We start from the raw sequence: 22,271 nt of genomic DNA, 5'->3' as shown, positions 1-22,271 counted from the left end.
ATATGTAATTACAGCATATTATATTAGCATTGTATTATTTTCTTAAAAGTCTTCTGTCTAATTTCAGTTGAACTGTTATTTTTACTATTTTCTAATGGTGTGTTTGTTAATTTAACTTACAAGAACAGCTTCTGTTCCATTACTCTCAAATGTTTAGAAGAGAAATTAGATTAATAATAATAATAATAATATTAAAAATAATTCTAGAATTTTACACCTTCTATTTGCTGCTAAGTCAGTGCAAGATTTCTTTGTGAAAGAAGAGCTGCCCATTCTCTTCCCACACTGTGCAATCACATGTTTACATCTCTGAAGTTAGCATCTATCTTTCTGTTTAGCAACTGTGAAACAGACTGCATCTTTCATCAGTTCATCTCACTACAGATAATTGTCATTCCCAAAAGCCACCAATATATCAACATTCTCAAGGAAGACATGCTTGTTGTTTCTGTCTTTTTAAAATTTTTCTTTAAATTAGCTATGGCTAAGTCATTAATGACACTGAACACATATCACAATAACATTATCTTTTATTAGAGATCTTATTTTACATATCCCCATGATATATAAAACCTTCCAAGAGAAAAATATCAAAACCTTCAGTTGAAATCAGTTTATTTCAGACAATATGAGCAAATAAACCAAAGACATTTAAGATAAAGGAATGTAAAAAAAAAAAAAAATCCATACAGGTACAACTCTGGTATGGAAAGTAATTAGAAGACTTAAACCCATTTCCTACACAACATTGTCTTTAAAAACATACTGGAAGGAAGGTAAGGATTCTTGGTTCTCTTAACCAGTAGTTATAAACCCAGCAGCTTTAAAATAGATAAAAATAAAATAATATGATTAAATTAGGTGGCCAATGCACAGAAAAAAACCATGAACTTAATTGAAATATCCAATATAACAAAAATACAGCCTAAGAATTTATTTAAAATTGTTAAAAATAAAAATAATCCCAAAACCCATAGCCATCCACATTCTGAACCAATTAAAGTAAAATTTATTATCAGACTTTGACTGGAGTTTTGGCTTAGTTAAGGATTTCATGAAAGGATCCCAAATTGTTACGCAAAAAAATGCAAGATAAAGGAACAAAGATTAAATCTGCTGGTTAAGGGAGGCATCTTGATTGTACAGCTGATGATAAAAGAAAAGATTGAATGTTATATGAAATTTGTTTTGGAAGCAATTTTAACAAGCAAAATACTTTAAAACATTATTGTATCAAGAGTCTACTTTTCTACCTAACAAAACTGAAATAGTATTTTGAACGTTCTCTTGTACAGAACACGTAAGTCTCTGAAGCATTTCAATTCTGAGGATGCAACAAAAGAAATGTTATGGGAATTTTCTGCTGGCAAGCCTACCATGCAACGAAAAATAGTATTTTCAAATACTACAGCTAATAAAAGTTACAGTACATGTTTATTGCATGAAAATATCCATTTACTGGATCTGTCTGATTTTTCCATTTGTGGTTAGTGGTTCTTATATTATTAACCTGCACCAGATCCTAAGTATTCCATTAATTACAAAACGCACAGTAGATTGAATCAAGTAAGGAAATCTACACAATCTCAGAGATCCAACCAGTGACAATGCATGAAATTAAAGTTTCACTTTCGTTTTCTTTTAAGATAGCCTGTAGCTACATGATATAATGTGATACACTGTGGAACAACAATGATGAAATTAAATAACAGAGTTATTTAATATTATTAATATTTAATATTAGAGTTTGAAAATAGCACATCTTTTTACCAGGTATGATGACTTTGCATGCATTAGTATGAAAGCTAAGCAATGATGTATGGAGAAGTAATGCATAAGCAAGAGATAGAAGAAAGTTGTGAAAATAAACAAAGATGAGGAAACGGAATCATATGCAAGCGCATGTTTATATACATTAACTGTAAACAGCAGCTCTACTTTGGGAAATATTTTTCACACTTGAATGGATCCACCACTAAATATGAATTAAGTGAAAACAAAGCAAAAATGAAGACTCCATTCTTAAGTAATGTGAACACTGTCAAGGTGAACACTGGCAATGTAAGTGAGGTTGCAAGTTTGAAAAATCTTAAAATATAGGCACATGATTCTGAATTAACAGGTCACCACAGTGTGTGACATGCAAGCACATGTTCTGCTGGGTTTGCCAACTATGCCTTGCTTACTATCAACTCTCTGCATCAAACTGCAATTTCTTTTTGAAAGCAGCTGAATTTAGATTTTACAGTAATTTTTTTTTTTGTCTGTTTCATGTTATGACATCATTTTAATACATTCAAATAGTCGAAATGTTCAGAATAAGATAGCACAAACATGGTGCAGATCAGAGTGTGGCCAGCATTGTCAAATAGGAGATACACAGCTTAAGTATTATATAAACTACCTTTCCCCAAAAACATTAACATAGACACTAAAATTGTAACAAGACGTATCAAAAAATAAGGCACATTTATCTTGATATGGTAACCTTGAAATAGAAAACTTATTTCAGAGAACATTGTATCTGAGTTTTATAAAAAAATCTTGTATTCATGACAATTATTGACATTTCTCATCATACATGATAATGGAATAATTGCACATATCCCAGTGTGTCAAGTAACAAAATGGGAGTTTTATTAAACATTTCCATTGCAAAATTATTTTGTAGGTTCATGTTTCCTATTTACATAACTCAGGTGAATGGTAGAAGTATTAAAATCTACCATCACTTATCGCAAGTACTGCAGGCTTTCATTTTACCACAATTAATAATCCCCTTTGTGTTGAATAAATTGAAATTAATTGTGGAATAAATTCAGATTATTGTCATTTATATAAACGATTGTAAATATTTGGACATTAGCTACTACATAAGAACATTTTATTCCATTTTATTCACAAGCTCCATCAGGACTTTTTACACTGAATTATTTGTACATAAATTCATCAAGGATCAGCAAAGAAGGCTGTTTAAAACCCAATCCCCTCTTTATGAGAATTAAAACACCAGAAACATAGTTAGTTAGCATGTAACCTGAGATTTAATCTGTTGAGAGGTTAACATCCTTAGAAATTTCTTCACTTGCTGCATTAACTTATACTGATGTTGCTATTATATGGAAGAAGAGGCGGGGGGGGTGGGAACAAAAAACAGCCAAACAAAAGAAGTTGCTTGCAACATGGCTTTTCACTGTGTTTGTCAAAAAAATTACAGAATGCATGTTTCTCTCACAGTATCCAGAAGCTGGAAAAATAATAATGTGCTTCTTATTGCACGCAAAACTTAGAGAAGAAACAATTACAGATTCCTTTCTACTTATTAAAGCCAGCTTTCATCTTAGCCGAATTCGGAAGGTATTTATCTCCATAGAACTCATACTTATCTCACTTATATTTCTGGCATCTGGAGGTGAATGCATCAAAGATAAAGATGTGGGTGTAAGACTTTCCACTTTGAATTTGTTAAAAAGTTTATGCACCTTCACCTGGGAGGGGAAAAAAAAAAAAAGAAAAAGAAAAAAGAGAGAGAGAACTATATTACTACATTTAGAAAATACAGTATATACCTTCAAAATGACCTTAACTTAATCTCCAACAACGATCCAAATGATACACCTCCTTACAGGTATCAGCACAGCAATTGTCACATCAAATATTACGAATTTTTTAAGTGCCACGTCTCAAATGCCATACAATAAATCAGATCTTTTTAGGCACTGTTTACTTGCCACATTTCAAAGCAAGTAAATTAAATCAATATATTAAAAAACTGGTTAGATACATTTGGATTAAAACTCTCTTGTTTCTAAATGAAACAACACTTGCTCTTCTGCTTAAAAGATAATCCCAAGCCAATTTAAAAATTCGATTACAAAATTTATACAGATCATAACCACCTACTCCATCTGTAACCCTCAGAACAAAGTTGCACGATTTATATTTCATAATTTTACGTATCACATCAATTCTATAGCAATAGCAATTGCAAAACACTCAGATATTTGCAGTGGTGTAGGTCATGTAAGTGAGCAGGGGTAGACAAAGGACATGCTATAATAAGCAAGTTTTTAAAGTAACAGTCACATGGTCTGTGGATATGTTAACAATAGTAAAAAGATATACTTCAGAATATGTAATTTGACTCTTTTTAGATAGTAAAGTTCTAAAACACTATTAAAAATTCTTTGAAAAATACTGATCCATGTTTTATGAAAACAGTTACAGGAAGTTAATGAGATTAAAACTGACCTACGAGTTTACTTGTTAATGCTTACATGGTCGTTCACACATACCAGCAGATCCATATCTTTAACAAATGGAAAACAGCTTTCAAGGTAAACTTAACTATTATCCTGAAAGTGTAACTCTTGAGACATAACTACCTAGACTTCACCTATTAATTACCTTAATTATCAGTGTTTCTACAATACCTATAAAATGTCAGTTTACCTTTCCCTGAGTAGTGGAACAGAGCAGACCCATGTTTCTGTTTGAAAATCTACAGTCAAATCCCTTTCTATGAAGAATCAGAGCAGCTTCATCAGACGGCTCAATATCTACCTACAAATAAACAAAATATTAGTCAGAAAGTAGCAGAGCTAGAAGAACATTTTAGAACCTCATAAAATTATCATTACCTTACAGGGATGGAGCCATCTATGTCTTAAACAGTGTTCAGCATAGATTAAACAGTCATGTTTCTTTTAATGTTTAAAAGACTAGACATAGAAAGACCTAAACAGCAAGGCAGTTTAGATATAAAAAGTCTTACCAAATGTAAATGTAAGTTGTTAACCAAGGAATTCAAAGCTCAGTAGATGCACATGTACAGACTCAGAATTTAAGTGTAATCATAGTTTTATTAATTGGCTTCTCAGAAAAATTATATGGCAAAGCCAAAACCAAAGAGATCATATGTGAATTACAATAGCTAGTTTTAACTACTCATTGTGACTATGCTCTATCAAGCTTTCATTTTGCAAAGCTGCCCTGCAAAATCTAACTTAGCTTAAGGTGTACATGAAACCTTACACTACAATGCAAATATTAAATAAATTTTTTTTGTTTTTCTAAGACATACAGTGCTCTTGAACCTTATTAGGCATGAAAGAATAACTCAAGAGTAACTCACAACCATAACTTCCTAGTGTGGACCAAACCAGTAAAATTATTTAAATACCTGCAGGGATGGTGACTCAACCACTTCCCTAGGCAGCCTGTTCCAGTGTCTGACAACCCTTTCTGTGAAGAAATTCTTTCTACTATCCAATCTAAAACTTGAGGCCATTTCTTCTTGTCCCATCACTTGTTACTTGGAGAAGAGACCAACACCCACCTTACTACAACCTCCTTTCAGGTAGTTGTAGAGAGCAATAAGGTCCCCCCTGAGCCTTCTCTTCTCTAGGCTAAACAACCCCAGTTCCCTCAGTCACTCCACAAAGGACTTGTTCTCCAGACTCCTCACCAGCTCTTTGTTACTCTTTTTTGGATACGCTCCAGCACCTCCATGTCTGTCTTGTAGCTGTATCACTACACTTATCTTAGTCATTTGATTTCTATAATGCATTACGTTATTTCTTTGTTGTTGTTTTATATTATTCAGCTCTTCATCTTATCACATATATAATAAGTGCATAAAAAAGATGGCACTCTCCACAGACATACCAGGTTTTCAGGCTATTTTTCTGTAATTTATTTCTGGTTTACTTGTTTTTATACTAGTGCTTTTTCCCAAAAACGCCATGAGGTAGGTTTGTTTACTTCAGTAAGTACTTATTCCCTTGTAGAAACCTATGCCAGCAAGTGTTAGGCATTTTGTCATGCTTTATCTCTTGAAGGTGTAACAAACCAGAGAGGTCTTAACCTAACAGGTCTTGGATCCAAACAATTTTTCTCCTAGTAAAGGAGATCTTGGAACAGCTTGAACCAGCTTCTTTGAAACCCAGCATGACACAGCTTCATAATACCACAAATTCATAATATTAAGTACTCATTCAGACAACAAAAAATGGTAAACTTGGTAAATGGCAAATAATAAACTTGGTGCTTTCTAAGCAAGTTCCAAATTTAACATAGTAAAAACTTACTCAACAGTATTAGGAATCGAAATGAGATATTTTGCAGTAAAACACTAACTGGTAAAAACTTTGCGCAGTTTACAAATCTTGAATAAAACTCCTGTTGTAAAAACATGTTGAGAAGATTTTCATTATACACATCAGCTTATAACCACCTAAAATCAGATTTTTAATTAATGAATGGTGTCTACAGTCAGCATATTCAAGCAAGTTTACAGTACTTAATATCCCTGATAATTGAATAGCTCTTATCCTGTTTATTGGAACAGTAGTACCACTATCTACATTAAGTAAAATAACAATGATGATGTGACAAAATTATTTTCCATCTCCAACTGTGAAATACCTGACTTCATTTTCATTGCTACTCATGTGACAGTATAGCACCTAAAAGCAGACAGTTTTATGCACACAAAACAATACCGTCTGCTAAACATCAGATTAGTCAAATATTAAAATTCATACCGCAAAAGCCTGGCTTCCTATGGGGCAAATTCGTGTTCAAAATGACAAGCCAGTAATGGGTATCTACAGGTTCTCTTATTACAGTGGAATTACCTTGTAGAAATCTGCATAACAAATGTATTTGTGCATTTCAAATGATGGCATGAATATTTAATCTCTTAATTTTAAATGAAATATTATTAAGAGTCAAAAGATTGTAAACAGAAAGGTAATAAACAACTAATGAGGCCTTCAGAAAAAGAGTTTTGGTAAGAATAGAGATCAATGATATAGTAGGTAACTTTTTAGAATTCCCAGAACTTTATCATGCACATGGCATCCATGTGTAACAAATTAAGCTGTTCTAAGCTATTGTCAAAGCAGGTGTAAGACTAAGTTGCCACAGCCTCTGCATCTATTTTAACTTGCCTCTTCTCATATCATCTCTAAGTAAATTAGATTAAGTTTATACAAACCCAAGAAATGTCTAAGCAAGGATGAGCCTAGTTTGCATCAAATACATCTTCCAAACATGACCATGCTAACTGAATGAAAACCTGTAACAAATTTCTCAATTTTCAACAAACAACATCTTTAATCTTCTAAAACTTCACAGCATTTTTATACGACAAATATTCCTTAACTAGTTTACTATCAAATCTCTGACTACCTTTCCTGGAAGAGCTGCCAAAATTTATTTTGATTTTGATCTCTGAGAAATAAAAATGCAGTTTCTCAAATCAGGCTTCTAGGTTAAAAAAAAAACCCAAATTGCTAGCAGTATCTCATGGTGATACTGCTAAAATTTTGATGAGAAAGAAAAACCATTTACATGCTTTTTATCTGATTACTGTAAGCTAACAGACATGCACTCAAACGTTCAAGCAATGTGACAAAAATATGTATTTACATTTAGTATAAATGGACAAATGTACTCAGTTTTTAAATCTTGAGACCTAGTCTATTTACAGTAGGTAAAATCTGTGTCAAACAACTGAAAGAATTTTTAAAATAAAGCTCCAGTTTTCAAGTGCTATATTCCTCAGGCATTTGACTCTTTCATCACAAGAGCACATATCTTGCAATCTTACAACAGCCAATATTCTTTCCGTTGAGAGGAGAAGAGTTTAAAGGGAAACTAGGAAACCCCCTACTTTTTTTATCATTTATGCTTTAAGGCATTTTCATGCATTCTGATTCCTACTTAAATCTTAATATTTTTTAAATTCAGTACCCTTTTATGTGAAATTGCAATGATAAAATTTGTTGAAAATCAACAGCTAAAACAATGGAGAAGTAGTCTACATTTCTGGAAAAAATTGCGATGCATCAATTAGCCAGAATTATGACACTTGTTATCCAGATTCTCTGAAGACTGAGAAAGGAAGAAGAAGGTGAGGAGAGATTCAAAAAGACTGTTTGGCATGCAAGAAATGATTTGCAAGGCATAGTAACATTTCTGCTGTAGGGAAGAACTGTCCGGTATCTATAAAGATAGTGCTCGCATCCTATTACTACTGATAGCTTCCACTTTGAAGTGCACACATTAAAGCTGTCAATCAAGTAATCATTGAAATATACAGTTGTGGACAGGGAAGAGATCATAACCTCAAACAACGTTATACCAGCTGTGATATATGGGGACCAGTATACCCCAGATAAAACTGTAGAATTCACTTGTGAGTATTAACACCAAGCTCAAAAAAGCGGATAGAACCAGCCTTCCATTTCACAGGTTTCATGGCCACATGATACAAACAAGGGGAGGAAGTTTAGGCCTTAAAAAGGGTGAGGGTGCATGTTCCTGAAGGTCTAAACTTGACATGCTGAAGCAAACATGTGTTTCATGAAATGAAAAGATTTTACAGTGAACTGTGGAACATACACTTCACATGAAGATTAATTCGATACAAAGATTCCTCCTAACTATTCAAAGGCATAGACCTGCCTAAGAGTTATTCCACTCTGAAATTAAAAATAAGAAACAGTCACAGCTGAAGAAGTGTACATGAGATTGAACTACTAACAGAGAAAATGTGACAAAGTAAACTGATTCGTTAACTTTTAAAGTAAAGATTAAGACTAAAAATGAACTATGATAAGCTGAATATAATTTGAGGTTATTAGAGATGAGCAGTTCTAGCAGCCACCATGGAGACTCTAAGGGAGAAGGGATGACTAGTTTGTAAATATCCAAGTATAACAGCACTGGTGAGTGATATTGCAATACATCATATAGTTAATGCATCCACATTTTAAAAAGCATTGAAAAACTGAAAAGAATTTATACAAGATGTACAAACAGTTCTACTTTATAGCTCATTAAACAGAAAATTGAAATATGGTGGTTACAGTTGTGTAGGTTCCTTTGCAAGGAAAATAATATTGAGTACAGAACAGGTTTTTTTTTTTTTTTGGTTGGTTTTCACAGGAACCAAGGATTGTAAGCTGATATTAGAAAAATTAAAATAGGTATTTTGTTAAAATATTTTTTAACCTTAAATAATTTATTCCTGTGGATTTTAATATGTGGTAGATTTTCTTTAAGTCTTCCAAAATGGAATCAGAATGATTTAAAACGATATGCTTTATTTAAAAGACAAATTAAATTTAATTCTTAATACAGAAAAGGCCGAGGTATATGAACCCTTCTGCTCTTAAAATTTGGGAACACACTGAAACATGACCCATTCACAGACAAAATAATGTACTATGCATACTATTATGTTGTGAAAAAAAATTCCTGTATTTCATGTTACTCAGACACAAGCCTCTAGCTCTTGCAAATTTAATAAAAAACAGTCATCATGCTGCAGTTTTTCATACCATATAACCCCTCCAAATTACTTTCCTAGAATAAAGCATTTGATTAGACTGTATTGGTACGCTATATCATATGTTTGTTCATAAAAATAGTAGCTTGACCTTACCTTTGATTGGATTGTCCTTAGATTGACTATATGCATGTCACAAGGCATGGAAGACATGAGCGGAGAAAAAGTATTTAGCATCTCTGGGACACCGGAATCTGCATATGTTGTCATTGGAATTATAGGATGATTTAAGAAAGAGGAAGTCATATGGCTAAGAAGTGAGGGAAAACTGACTGATGCCTTCTCTTGATTCTGCAAAATACAACAGAAAATATTTGTAAAATCAAGTTAATATACCATCAGGTCTAAATTTCAAAACCTACATACTGTCTATATGATTCGATTAATTTACTGGAAAAATTTAATTTAAAGACCATCCATTTAATTACTTTTGGAAACTTCTGATCATTCACTAATTCTCTTCTAATACTAGGTATATGTCCTGTTTTTACAGATTGTTAGTATATCTTTCAAAATGATAATTAAATGATACCTCATCTTACAACATTCCTCATCTTTATATGTTAGCCCTTGATGTGTAAACAATGTCATGTAAAAAAAGCTAGCTGCTACTTCGGCAAGTTGCTTCTCTCTACTCAGTATCTACCTGAATGTTGACAGCCAGCTAGTCTTTTGCAGGCTTCCTTTTCTGCATAGATTTTCTGTCCTGTTTTTCTTATCTATTTCTTCAGATTCATCTAACTTGTATCTTACATCCCGCTTTCTTTTTAAATCTAACTTCTAAAACTGTCTGGTGAAGGAAATTGCAACTAGCATTTTTGTCCTGGCCTACAACGCTAAAGATTTCTTTTAGCAGTCTTATTCAATGTCATGCCAACAGAAACTGAAGGGACTTTCTGCTGAGACTTGACAAATTTTCTACTTTCTCAAGTTTTGTATTTGCAGTGTTTTTACATGGCTGCAGAAGCTGTGTTACAAACCTGAGGTGACCAAGTCCTACATATTCACAACAACTAGTTAAAGCTCCCTAGAATTCAGAAAATAAACTTTAAAAAAGTGATTTCTGTTGCGTAATGTCAATGAAGATACAGTAGAAATGGATGAAAACTTATTTTGCTCTTATTTTTCCTTGCATATTCAATCAGATGTATCGCTGTTTGTTTAAGGTTAAAGAGGTGATTTTTAGAGAAAACTTTGCAGAAAGTTTACTGAAAAAAGAGTATCTTAAACACTGATATCTTAAATTTGCTTTTTATGATACTGAAAACATGGAAATAAAAAATAAATGGGAGATACTTAAAGGAAAAGGCAGGATTATTTAACAACTTATAATGGACATGCATAAAGGTAATTCCTGGTTTTGGGGTGCATATGCATGTGTGCATATTTATTTATAACTCTGCAGCAGCTTTAAATACATCTGACAGTGTAGCAATTGAAAATATGCCAGAGCTGAATTGATGCAAGATGGTAATTTTTGTTTTATTCTTGGTGCTTCTGTTTGTAATGACTACACTGTTTGCCTCTTTGGTAGCTCCTAAGCATTGAGGCTAGTATTTTTACAGATTTATTACGACCTCCAAATTACTTTCTAAACATGGTAACAGTTGATAGTTGTAGGGGATTGCTCCTCCATGCACCTCACTACACTTATTTACATTGAATTCCATCTGCCACCTTACTGCTTGCTTAATGTCTTGAGTCTTCCAATTCCTCAGCTAGCCTTGATTATTTTTTTTATTACCTTGAATAGTTCAAGACCACTAGCAAACTTTCTTGTCATTATTTTCTTTTTTCCCAATTAAAGTATGAGCAAGTTTGCTCTAAATATGCTAAAACTAAACTCTTTTGTTCAAGTGACTGCATGCATGCTCTACCCACAGAGAAAATGTGCATATACATGTTCTTTCAAAGAAAAATTCCGTTTCGCCCCAAAAGGAAGACAGTTTACTCTGTTGCCATAGAAGTGCTAAAGTCAGTCAAAACATTTTATCTCCATTTTTCTTACTATTATTTTTTTCCCTGTGAAATAAGTTGATTGCTTGCACCTGAGAACTTGAAAAAAACAAAAGGTCTCCTAGAATTTCTTTCAAATTACACATGAAACAGTCAAATAACTTATCCTACCATAATATTTAAAATATTATATCCTATTATAATGTATATATATAAAAAGATGTTTCAAAAGCCTTTGCAACTGGTGAACTGGTAACAGTGGACAAAGCTGAGGTACTTGACATCATTTTTGCCTCAGTCTTTACTGGCAGGCTCCCTCCCCACACTTCTCGAGTGGATGAACTGCAAGGCACAAACTGGGGGAGTAAAGTCCCTCCCACTGTAAGTGAAGATCAGGTTTGTGACCATTTGAGGAACCTGAACATACACAAATCTATGGGACCTGATGAAATCCATCCCAGAGTCCTGAGGGAATTGGCTGATGTATTTGCCAAGCCACTCTCCATGCTATTTGAGAATTTGCGGCACTCAGGAGCGGTCTCTGGTGGCTGGAAAAAGGGCAATATTACACCCATTTTTAAAAAGGGTAGAAAGGAAGATCCTGGGAACTACTGACCTGTAAGCTCACCTTGTCTGGTAAGATCATAGAACAGATCCTTCTAGGAGCTGTGCTAAGCACATGGAGGTCAGGGAGGTGGTGATTCAAGACAGCCAGCACAGCTTCACCAAGGGCACATCCAGCCAGTCCAACCTAACGGCCTTCTATGATGGAGTTACTAGATCAGTGGACAAAGGGCGGGCTATGGATATGGTCTATGTGGCCTTCTGTAAAGCCTTTGACACAGTCCCCCACAACATTCTTCTCTCTAAACTGGAGAGATATTGATTTGATGGGTGGACTGTTCGGTGGAATTGGATGGATGGTCACATCAGTTTGCAGACGACACCAAGCTGAGTGGTGCAGTTGACACATCTGAGGGATGGGATGCCATCCAGAGAGACTTGGACAAGTTCGAGAAGTGGGCCTATGTGAACTTCAGGAGGTCCAATGGGACCAAGTGCAAGGTCCTGCACTTGGGTAGGGCAACCCCTGGTATCAATACAGTCTGGGGATAAAGGGTTTGAGAGTATCCCTGAGGAGAAGGACTTGAGACCTTTCTGAAAACTTCTGTTACACGTACGGACCATTACTGTGTACATAAACACAAGCACGATATCCATGGGTCAAAACCTTGCCCAAATCCCAGAGATGAAGAGTACAAGAAAAAATGGGAGGCAAGTTTGTATACTGGCTGATGTGAAAGTAAACAAATTGCCATGGTAAAACTATCAGGTCAATCCTCAGCATTGTCTAGGAAAAGATAGCACAGGACAGGTCAATCTCCTAGGACTAAATCTTTCTCTAAGGCTAATAGAAGTAATGTGAATAAAAATGTATTATTAACATAAAGATGCATTAATGCATATTGCGGTTGAGAAACCAGGAAAGATCAAAGGAAAGACATGGAAAACTTTGAAGAAGAATGTGGGTAGGAGATAATGATTTACTATTAATGGGCAATATGCCAAAATTCTCAGATAAGCTGTAGCAGAACCACAGTGTGGTTTCTCAATTTTTAGATTCTAGAAATCACCGAGGATTGCAGAGAAACAGAGTCTTGAAGGACACCTGTAAATACTAAAAGCAGAACTGATCCAACTTGTCGTATTCTTGCTCCTGCTGTATTTAGATGTTTTATCACAGGCATAAGCATTGTACTTAAGTACTATCCACTTCAAAACTTTGAAAAGCTGCACTAAGGTATAGGTGGAGATTTTATCTCGAACCTTGTATTCCTACATCTGGATGACAGCCAGTTTGGGATGACTGCACCAACAGAAGAATTGTAATATGTAATAGCAATGGGAATGGAGAGCACAGCAGATGTCGAAAGCTGCCAGGAGAGCAATGGAAACAGGGTTTTGGAAACACTGTGAAGACAAGCTCTCACAGAAGACCTACAAGGGACACTTTAAATCCCACTACCTCCTAGGCACGAAAGAAGTAATGAAAGATTACTTCTTTCTTCTCTCAATCTAGTGATCCAAAATTTAAACAGGACTCTGGGGAATGGGAAAGATGGGAAGGGTTTGCACATGCAGACAACGAATTTGGAAGAATAGTTACTCTATACACACATTCACGGTGTGGGTGGCTTTCTATCCTGCTGATGCTAAGTCAGAAGATGCAGTCCTACAGTCTCTATCTAATTAAAGTACTGCTCTCTCAAAAGTGGCTTTATTTCCTCAACTTCAATGACAGTGTTTAGCACTCGAAGTGTGAATGGAGCTCCACTGGCAGCCTTACAAACATTATGTACTGGCAAGATTCTGACAAATGCCACTGATACAGCTGAGTGCTGGCTTAATGAGCTGTAATCAAAGCAAACACTGCCTTTTTTAACTACCTTACAGCACATTCATGCACAGTTATCCAATTGAAAACTGTCTGAGTTGAATTACAACCTCTTGAATGACTGTGCAATAGATGTAAACAAATCTTCATATAGGATCTTTCCTTGTCATCAAAAGCAAAGTGAATAATTCTTTTAGTTTTGAGGAAAAACAAATCACACCCCAGTATACCTTAAGTTAAAAATTTGCAACAAGTTTTAAGAATGGCGTTGTCTACAAAAAGTGCCCTTACATTGGAAATAAGCTATTTTATTGATAAATGGAAGATGGAACAGATAAAGAAAAGACTTGAAGGGTTTTCTGGCATGAGTTTAAATTGAGGAAACGAGGTCCTTAATTAGAGGGGGAAAACACTAATTAGACTCTTCAGAAATCGTCAGTAATTGAATGGAAGAAAGAAATGGAAAATACTGTAGAGAAGAAAGTAAAGCTGAAGCAGTTGATAATTGGAGTTCAAGTGAGCTAACAGGGAAAAAATTAACTCTTCAGCACAGACAAGCAGTCTAAACTTTCCCATATGAAAGTAAAGAAACTGAGGCAGAAATAATATAAAATCCCAAATCTTGACTATTTACTCCTCTTCTAGACTCTGCTATGGACAACCCCAGTCAGGAAAGAAATTTAATTGTAACTCCAAAACCCCACCACATCCAAACTGTCTGATCAAATATGCTGAAATGTGGATGCTGACTTGGCATCTCAGTGAATTCAAATAAAATCTGGAAACAGATTGAATTCTGGGCCTGCTAAATCAAGGGATGCAGATAAAAACACTCTTATACTAAACCTAGACTATTCCTGGAAGCAAAAAGTGAAAGACTCCCTTTCATGTGGTGTGAGGAAAAAAATTTTATCAATTCCTCTGTCACAGGTTCAGAAAAGCAACTGGCAGCACTCTTAAAAGAAGGTTTCTGGATAGGAAAATCTAACCTATGGAGTAAAAAAACCTCTTCAGAACATTGGTAGTTCCAAAACAAAGGGAGACTATATTATTAAATATCTCTCAATCATAATCTAGCAACTGACAGCAAGCAAGATGGTCAGCCAAAGAATCTTAAACTTCCCAAAGACAAACATGGAAAGAAAAAATTTTTCTTTAAGTACAACACAAAGATTGCTAATTCATCTGCATGTTTGGTGAGATCCTGCTTCTACATGAGAGCTGGTTGGGTAATACTGTGCTAGCCTGCTTATAGGTGAGAAACAAACAGCAGACAACATCATTGACTATGCAAATGTTCAGTTTTACAACACATAACAAAAGTAGGTCACAGGTATGGACAGATCCCTTAGCGTTAAAATTACATACATTCTCCCTCAACTGTAAATATCTTGAATCCTTAACTATGTAGAATGGTCCCCACTTGAGGAAGGAGGTATCTGTAAGCAAGAAGAAAGTGAGAAAATTGCACGACATTGTTGCACATACATTGCCCTGAAGGTCCCAACTTGGAAAAGATTTTATTTGGGACTGATACTAGTCAAATTCATGAAACTGACATCAGGCAGTAAATGGTTTCAGCTTAGTTGCAGGCTTTACACGCACAACTGCCTGGCTGTTACCTCACAAAGTGAAAGTCAGATGTGCTTGCTTTAAATTCATCCAACATTGAACATTGTAAGACAAAAAGAATAATCAAAGTCTAACAAGTTCTGAAAGTCCTCAAGATATGGATCTATCATTCCCTTTCTTGTGAGGTCAGTGTTTGGAGCCAGATTTTTTTGTGCCTGTAAACACTCCTAGTGCTTTTGAGGAGAAAAGTAGAAAGATGTTAGATAATAGGGTTTACACCCATAATGCAACAAATAGCAATTAGTCAATGATGAATATTGGATTAATTTTCTGAGGCGAATAATTTTTTTTCAGTGTCCTATAGTGCAAGGCAGATGTAACCACATATCAAAGAAAACACTGACCATCACTTCAAGCTGCTTTCAAACTGGCTAGTGGTCACAGAGGGAATTTTGTATGGGAGCCAAATAAGGGGATGTGAAGATCTTCTCTTGAGCAGTGGGAGTCAGAACACCTAAGACCTCAGAGATGCGCAAGCATCTTCGGCAGAACAATTTTCAAGTAATCTCTATAAAAAACACCAGGTCCTCTACAATGAATTAGACTCTTAGTGAGATCTGGGTAAATTGCAACCAGAAATAACCGCCACAAATATGAGTGCTTAACAGGCAGCTATCCTGAAATCTTACAAAGACTGTAAACAAGAATACTGATGCCAGATTATTTTCTACTACACTAGAGCATTGGACTTTCCTGAAATCCTGGGGGAAAAAAAAATCCTGAAAAATATAAGGATTAGATCTGTTTGAATTGTTCATATATATATTTTTGTCAACACTGAAATATTCGTTAGTTAAGCTACATTTTTGCACATCAAAGCATAAATTTTTTTGGCAGTATGTTTCAAGTTCTTCATTGAGAACCATGTTCTCGAATGATTAGGGTTTTTGATAATTATTGAAGTGACCAGTAAAGGAAGAATCAATTGAGCTGACAAAACCTGGTATTATCTCTTCACTTCATGGAATGGAAAATTTTCTATCAATTCACTGGGAAGCTGTTACACAGAAAATGCATTTCTGTTGCACTAGGTGAAAAAGGTCCCTGAAGGCTGATTATAGAAGAAACGAAAATTCTGAGGCATTGTAAAATACCCACAAAGCTCTGAGTTAGTTCAGAGTGACTCTAAAGTCACCACGGATTTTCTGTACTGCCTGTGGATTCTTGGCTGGCACTGAGGCTGCAGGTGAGGAAACCTGGGACTGCTACAGATAATCAAATCCAGGTAAATTTGGACCCACAAAAGGAATTCTTCCCAGTCTGACAGAACCAAATTTGACAGTCTCCAAACCAGGGGTCTACTATTATCACACATCAATAAATGGGAGCATGCTGTGGTTCTGCTCCTCTAAGATCAGGCAGGAGAAAGGCAAAGTATGTATTCCCAATAGGCACATACACACACTCAAATGGCCATCCACATAAGTGAGCCACGAGCAGCACCTTTACCAGCACCCACATAAACAGAGCTCTTGGGTAACATAAGCAGAGCAGACAATCCAAACCTGACTGTCCTTCCGCTGATCAAGTCTGAAGTTCACTAGTCAAAGACCCTCATTTTCTTTACTCATAAGTACACTCCACAACCACTGGTTACTCAAAAATCAGAGTGGACTTCAAGTCTGTCTGACACCCAGGCCTGGACATTAGGCCTCTTGCCATTCGCCAGCTTAGACTTCACATCCTTCCAGGTGCTGGTCCCCTACCTGACAGTCTGAAGTTTGCTAGGAGTTTACAGGCACACAGAGAAAACACAGGGCTTGCCAGCAACTGGTAGCCTGTTGCGCTGGTCCCCCATGGTCTGTCTCTCTCTCCAATAGCTGACGCACAGACCTCTTATTCTACTTGCTTCCTAGTCTTACCTGAAGATGGCTATTGGCTCACACATTTAGGAAAAGGTTGTATACTCACACAGAATAGTAAGAATACAGGATAGGCTGTGGAGGTCAAGCACTGGACTTGATGTAGACCCTTTTAAGCCCCATTTACCCCAATTTTTCCCTACTTATCGTCGATCTTTCTTTTTGCCCTTGTATGTCCCATAACATCCCATAACAAGCCTCTTGTTTAAAAAATATTTAAAAAATAAGGCCAAGATTTTCTCCCTCCTCCAAATCCTGTAAGTCCTGGATCTCTTTAAGCAATAATGCCCTTAGTCCTCATAAAGTGATTTCTGCTGAGCCATCTTCTTTCTTTCCTGGTCTCAGGAGCAGCCTGCTAGTTCAGTGTGCTCCATTCCTCCCTGGTTAGGTTCCTTCACTTCATCCACCTATCACTGTTCCTTCGATGGCTCTCAGGTCCTTGCGTTTATTTTAGTTAGTCTTTAATCACATGCCATGATAGCAATTGTGTAGAGATCATTTGGAGAACAGCTGTTTGCTGTCTACAGAAGAGTGCAGATGGCAAAGTAACTAATTAGTCACCATGACCATAAGCACACCACAATTACCAAGGTTGACAAATATGCAGCCATCGGTATAGTTGGATGAAAGGGACCATAAATGCAGACAGACAGCATTAAATGCTTTTTTCAACAATAAAGTTAATTTATACTTTAGTTATAGCCTCTCCCAACAATTTTATTTCTTACCTTCTAATCCTTCTTACAGTGTTTATATTGGTCAATGTGGTGCAGAAGGAAGGAAGAGGAACGTAATGCCTAAATAAATTATCCATACTAGAGTTGTGGAAGGGACATGATATTAGATTTTTCCTGTTGACTGAGAAGAGCTTATCCTTTTCCCAAAGATGACAGAACACAGTGATCAGAAATTTTCTGAAGTTCTGTCTTGATGAGGAAGTAGGTCACCAAACTCATAATAAAGACAGAAACTACACAATGATATCTCCTAATTTTTGGCCTCCAGAGAGGCTATCTGCATTGGAAGTCACATGAAGTTCTTGCTGCTGATGGAAACTCCTTGTTTCATGATTATCCCTTAGGAGTTATTTCACTGGAGAATACTATAAGCCCCTGGAATTGCAGCCTTTCTCAGTCCTTTAAGACGGATTCTGCCCTACTGCCAGAGCTTGCACCAGGAACAAGTAGGCCTTCCTCAAAGTGATAATGACCTCAAACTGCACCAGCTCAGATAAGCTCAGAAAACACCTTAGCGAGGTCTACCCTTCTGCTTTGGTGAATTATATAGGCTAGAAGTGGAGAGATGAAGCTTAAATATTATGCATACTACTGAAGTAAAATACTTTCTTTCTAAACAGAGCTGGCAGACAAGTACTCACAAATGAAGACAATTTAAAACAATCAAAGCAATGCGATTCACTGTAGAGATGTATATATATAATCTTTTCTCCATGTATATATATACATGGAGGGGGAAGAAAAAAAAAAACAAAACCCACAAAACCCAAACAACAAAATAAAAACGAAAAAAAAAAAGCCCCCACAAAATAGAGACAGCTATAAGTTCAGAAATCAGAGGAAGGCAATCCTCTATAATCTCTACTTTGCCATAAGCCAGCTGAAATGAGTGGCTGCTGTACGGTGAAAACATTCACTCCCTACAGCTTTGGGCAGTATCACATGCTTGGAGACAACTCTGTCTTTATTTAGAATTTTTCTGCAACACATCTTTGTCACAATGTCAAGAAAAAACAATATTTGAAAGAAATTAAGCTGTAAGGTGCCCTGGCATAAAAATGAGGATGTTGTTGGCCTGAGAGCAGATAGTGTTTGTAGATAAATAAGAGATGGAAACACTGCTCTTGAGCAGCAGACACAAACTTCCAGAATAAGAAATAGTATCATCTATATAGTAGTATCAGTAATTAAATTTAGATGTAGTATTTTAAGGAAACCTGTAAAGAACTAAGACATACCTGAATCTCTCTTCAAATGAAATCAGTGCACCTCCCTTACTAAATGTATGTAGCAAGGCTCTCTCTGATGAAGATGCATTGTGTTCTGTGTGACAGGAAAAGAGGGAAATATCCCCCTTCTTTTCTTTTTTTCTTCTGTGGCCTCCAGAAGGCCAAAACTTTGAAGTTCAAGCTTTTGTACATATTTGATGAGTTCACTACGGTAGTCGTAACTAAAACTGGTATTAGAATATCTGAGGTTGTCACTCATGGTCTTGAAAATGCTTCTAAATCGTACTAGTTAAGCCAATGTTGAGTTTCCGCTTTTCTGAAAAATCAGTTATGCTTGTTAAGGTGTGGTTACACATACCACAGCAATGCACTATACTTATACTTGCACTACATATATGCACACCAAGTGGTAAATGTAACTCAATAATTAGACAGAAATGCCTGTATCACCAAGCACGTGTTTTCAGAAAAATTGGATACCGACAGATATTTAATAAGAAAAAGAGTAGGTGTATGTGGTAGAAGAAAAGGAATTTGCTTACCTGACTGCCACATATCTGTGATTCTATTAACTGCCTGTATCATTCTAAACAATCCCTAAACAATCTCTCCCAAACCATAGTAGGTATTCGAGCCATTGAATCCTGGCTCTCTACTTGAGAGTAGGCTAAAATCCATTTAAATAAATTAAGCAAGTCAAGGCAAATTATGAAATAGGAATCTGAAGAAGAAAGTGTGCCTGACACGGCATCTTTTCTCCAGCTATGTCATTGATGAAATAAATATATTACCACACTCTATAAATCCCATTTCATTCATATTATTATACATAATATAACACACTAAGGGCTGGAAAGTAAAAAGGTATGAATGCTTCTTTTTAACAAAAGTTATAATAACTGTAAAAATTAAAAAGAAAAAATTATAAATAATAAAAATAAAAAAAACTAAATATAAAAATAAAAAACAAAATATAAAGAAACATTTACTCTTTTGACAAGCAAATATTTGTAACCGTACTCAGTTTCATTCTCAGTTAAATAATAATCCTTTAAACTTAAAAATAAAATCAATTCAGTTCTTCCTTAATCTGAGGAGAAAGAAGAATATTAGGAGAGAATTGAAAGAGATAGATATGCACAGCCAAAAAATGCTTGCAAAGACAAAATTAACAGACTTAGTTACATCTACCAGGAGAAGAAAGAGATGCATATAGAAATTTTATCAAAACAAGGTAACAACATCAACAGAGGTCTGAGGGACACAGTTATCAATAAATCAGATGAGTATACCGTAAAGTGATTTGTCCAGCTCTTACTACATACATAGCTTACCTAATGAACAATATGGTCATTCTGAATACGCCTTTTGTGGTATCCAATTTGGGTGCGGGGAGACACTTAAAAACACTTCAGCAAAACAAATAAACCTGAAGTCTTTTGCTCATATCAGCATATTTACTACTAGCTAGATGAGCTAGAATTCAAAAGACAAAACCTAGGTAATATTAGGATTAAGGACGTAGTAGAATACAAGCTACTTGATTACGCTAGCGATTATTTAAGAATTCTACCTATCCACAGGACATCCATGTGGTTTGACTCTGCCACTAAAACATACTGTTCAGGGTGGGGTAGGGGAAGGAAGAAAAGTACTTCAGAGATGTAAATTAAAAGAAACATTTGGTTGATTTTGTCATAGTCAAAAAACTCCACAGTAACTACACCAAAGCGATGCACATTTAATTATTATTTTAAGAATTGCACATCCTGCACTTCACACAGGCTCCTTTTATGGGAAGTTTCCCAAAGAGCAGAAAACATCCTGTTCTTCAGAACTGCTTGAGAAAAGACAGAATGGAATATTTTGGAATACACAAAAGCTTGTACTGGCAAAGATGCTGCCAAGTGATCAACATTCTCTGCTCCCGTTCCCTGGTTCTTCAAGTCAATAACAAAATAGGGCCTGACAATAAAATTAGGGTCAGTGTATGAGTCACACTGCAGTTGATTACATGTATAAACTGTATATGATTTCTTCATAATTTTTCTGACAGGGCTATTTTTAAACTATTTTAAACAACAAAAAGTAAAAATGCACTAAAAAAATACGGTTGTACATTGAACAGAACAGAAAAGGGATTACTACCCTTCCTCACTTCAACACAACTGAAACAGTTACATGAATCAGAAAATGTTACTGATGTTCAGATAAATTTTGAAAACCAAAAATGTTAGGAAACTGTTAATACAGCAAAAGGCAATTCCAGATATAACACCAAAAATATAATGTTTTTTCTTAAAACATCTTACTTGGCTCATGGAGGTTGTGCACACTGTATCGTTTGGTCCAACAGCACGTCTTTTTGGCTGTGCCCACTCCCCCATACCTTTGATCCTCTTCTTTTTGAGTCCCTACAGAACTGTGTAAGAACTAACTGCCCTTAAAAGCTTACACTGCAGTTATTTAAAACCATTTTAAACTCAGCAGGAAGGGTTGGGGGAAGGAAAGTAGATGCTGGAATACAGGTACCCAAAATGCCTCAAAGATTTTCGATCATAGCAGGTAACTGTCTCTTCTCCCTTGAAAGATTCCTAGTAACTTGCACAGAACCTTTCAAAAGTGTAGGAAAGGACAAAGATTTTAATAAGAAAAGGGAAATACATTGTTATTCTATGGAGCTGATGTTTGACTGGTATCTCAAACAGACTGGTAAGTGTATGCAAAGACACAGGTAAATGTTTTGCTAACCAGATAATCCCCGAGTTGTTTATGCTGCCTTTGTTGCAACTGAGAAAACCTCAAACTATTTTCCAAAGGAGTGTTTTGGTTTGAAGCAGCAGTACCATTCTGAAATTAAACTTATGACCAACCTCACTTAACCACGTACTGTGCTAGTTTGCAGAGGAGTCTCAGTATGCATGCACTAGTTTTCTTTTAGAAATAAGTAACCAAGAAGCTTCCCTGGAGGTACACACCAAACGTGCTCTAACCCGTCACATCTTCATTACAGTCTGAATAGATGACTAATCCTTTGGATGATATCTTAAGTCTGCTCTGACCAAAAAACAGACCTTCTTTGAGCAGCAACTGGACTAGAAG

At 35.6% G+C, this 22,271-nt stretch overlaps 1 protein-coding gene across 8 annotated transcripts in view; it reads right to left on the bottom strand.

Moving 5' to 3' along the window:
• Nucleotides 1-598: 598 nt before the first annotated feature.
• The window catches only part of MAN2A1 (mannosidase alpha class 2A member 1), a 126,585-nt gene continuing 104,912 nt past the window's right edge, over nt 599-22,271 (bottom strand). For 7 of the 8 annotated variants that reach the window (XM_030512335.1, XM_030512336.1, XM_030512339.1 and 4 more), the window contains 3 exons: nt 9,455-9,649; nt 4,453-4,563; nt 3,022-3,488 (listed from right to left, as the gene is read on the bottom strand). In XM_030512335.1, coding sequence (XP_030368195.1) covers nt 3,336-3,488; nt 4,453-4,563; nt 9,455-9,649 — 459 coding nt within the window. In that variant the 3' untranslated portion in view covers nt 3,022-3,335. Of the gene's footprint in view, nt 3,489-4,452; nt 4,564-9,454; nt 9,650-22,271 lie in introns of all 8 variants that reach the window. The other variant, XM_030512334.2, reaches the window with a different exon arrangement.

The sequence above is a fragment of the Strigops habroptila genome, chromosome Z, assembly GCF_004027225.2.
Source record: "Strigops habroptila isolate Jane chromosome Z, bStrHab1.2.pri, whole genome shotgun sequence".
Lineage (NCBI taxonomy): Eukaryota > Metazoa > Chordata > Aves > Psittaciformes > Psittacidae > Strigops > Strigops habroptila.
The sequence above is the reverse complement of the archived record's forward strand: the minus strand, read 5'-3'. Positions and strand labels throughout refer to the sequence as shown.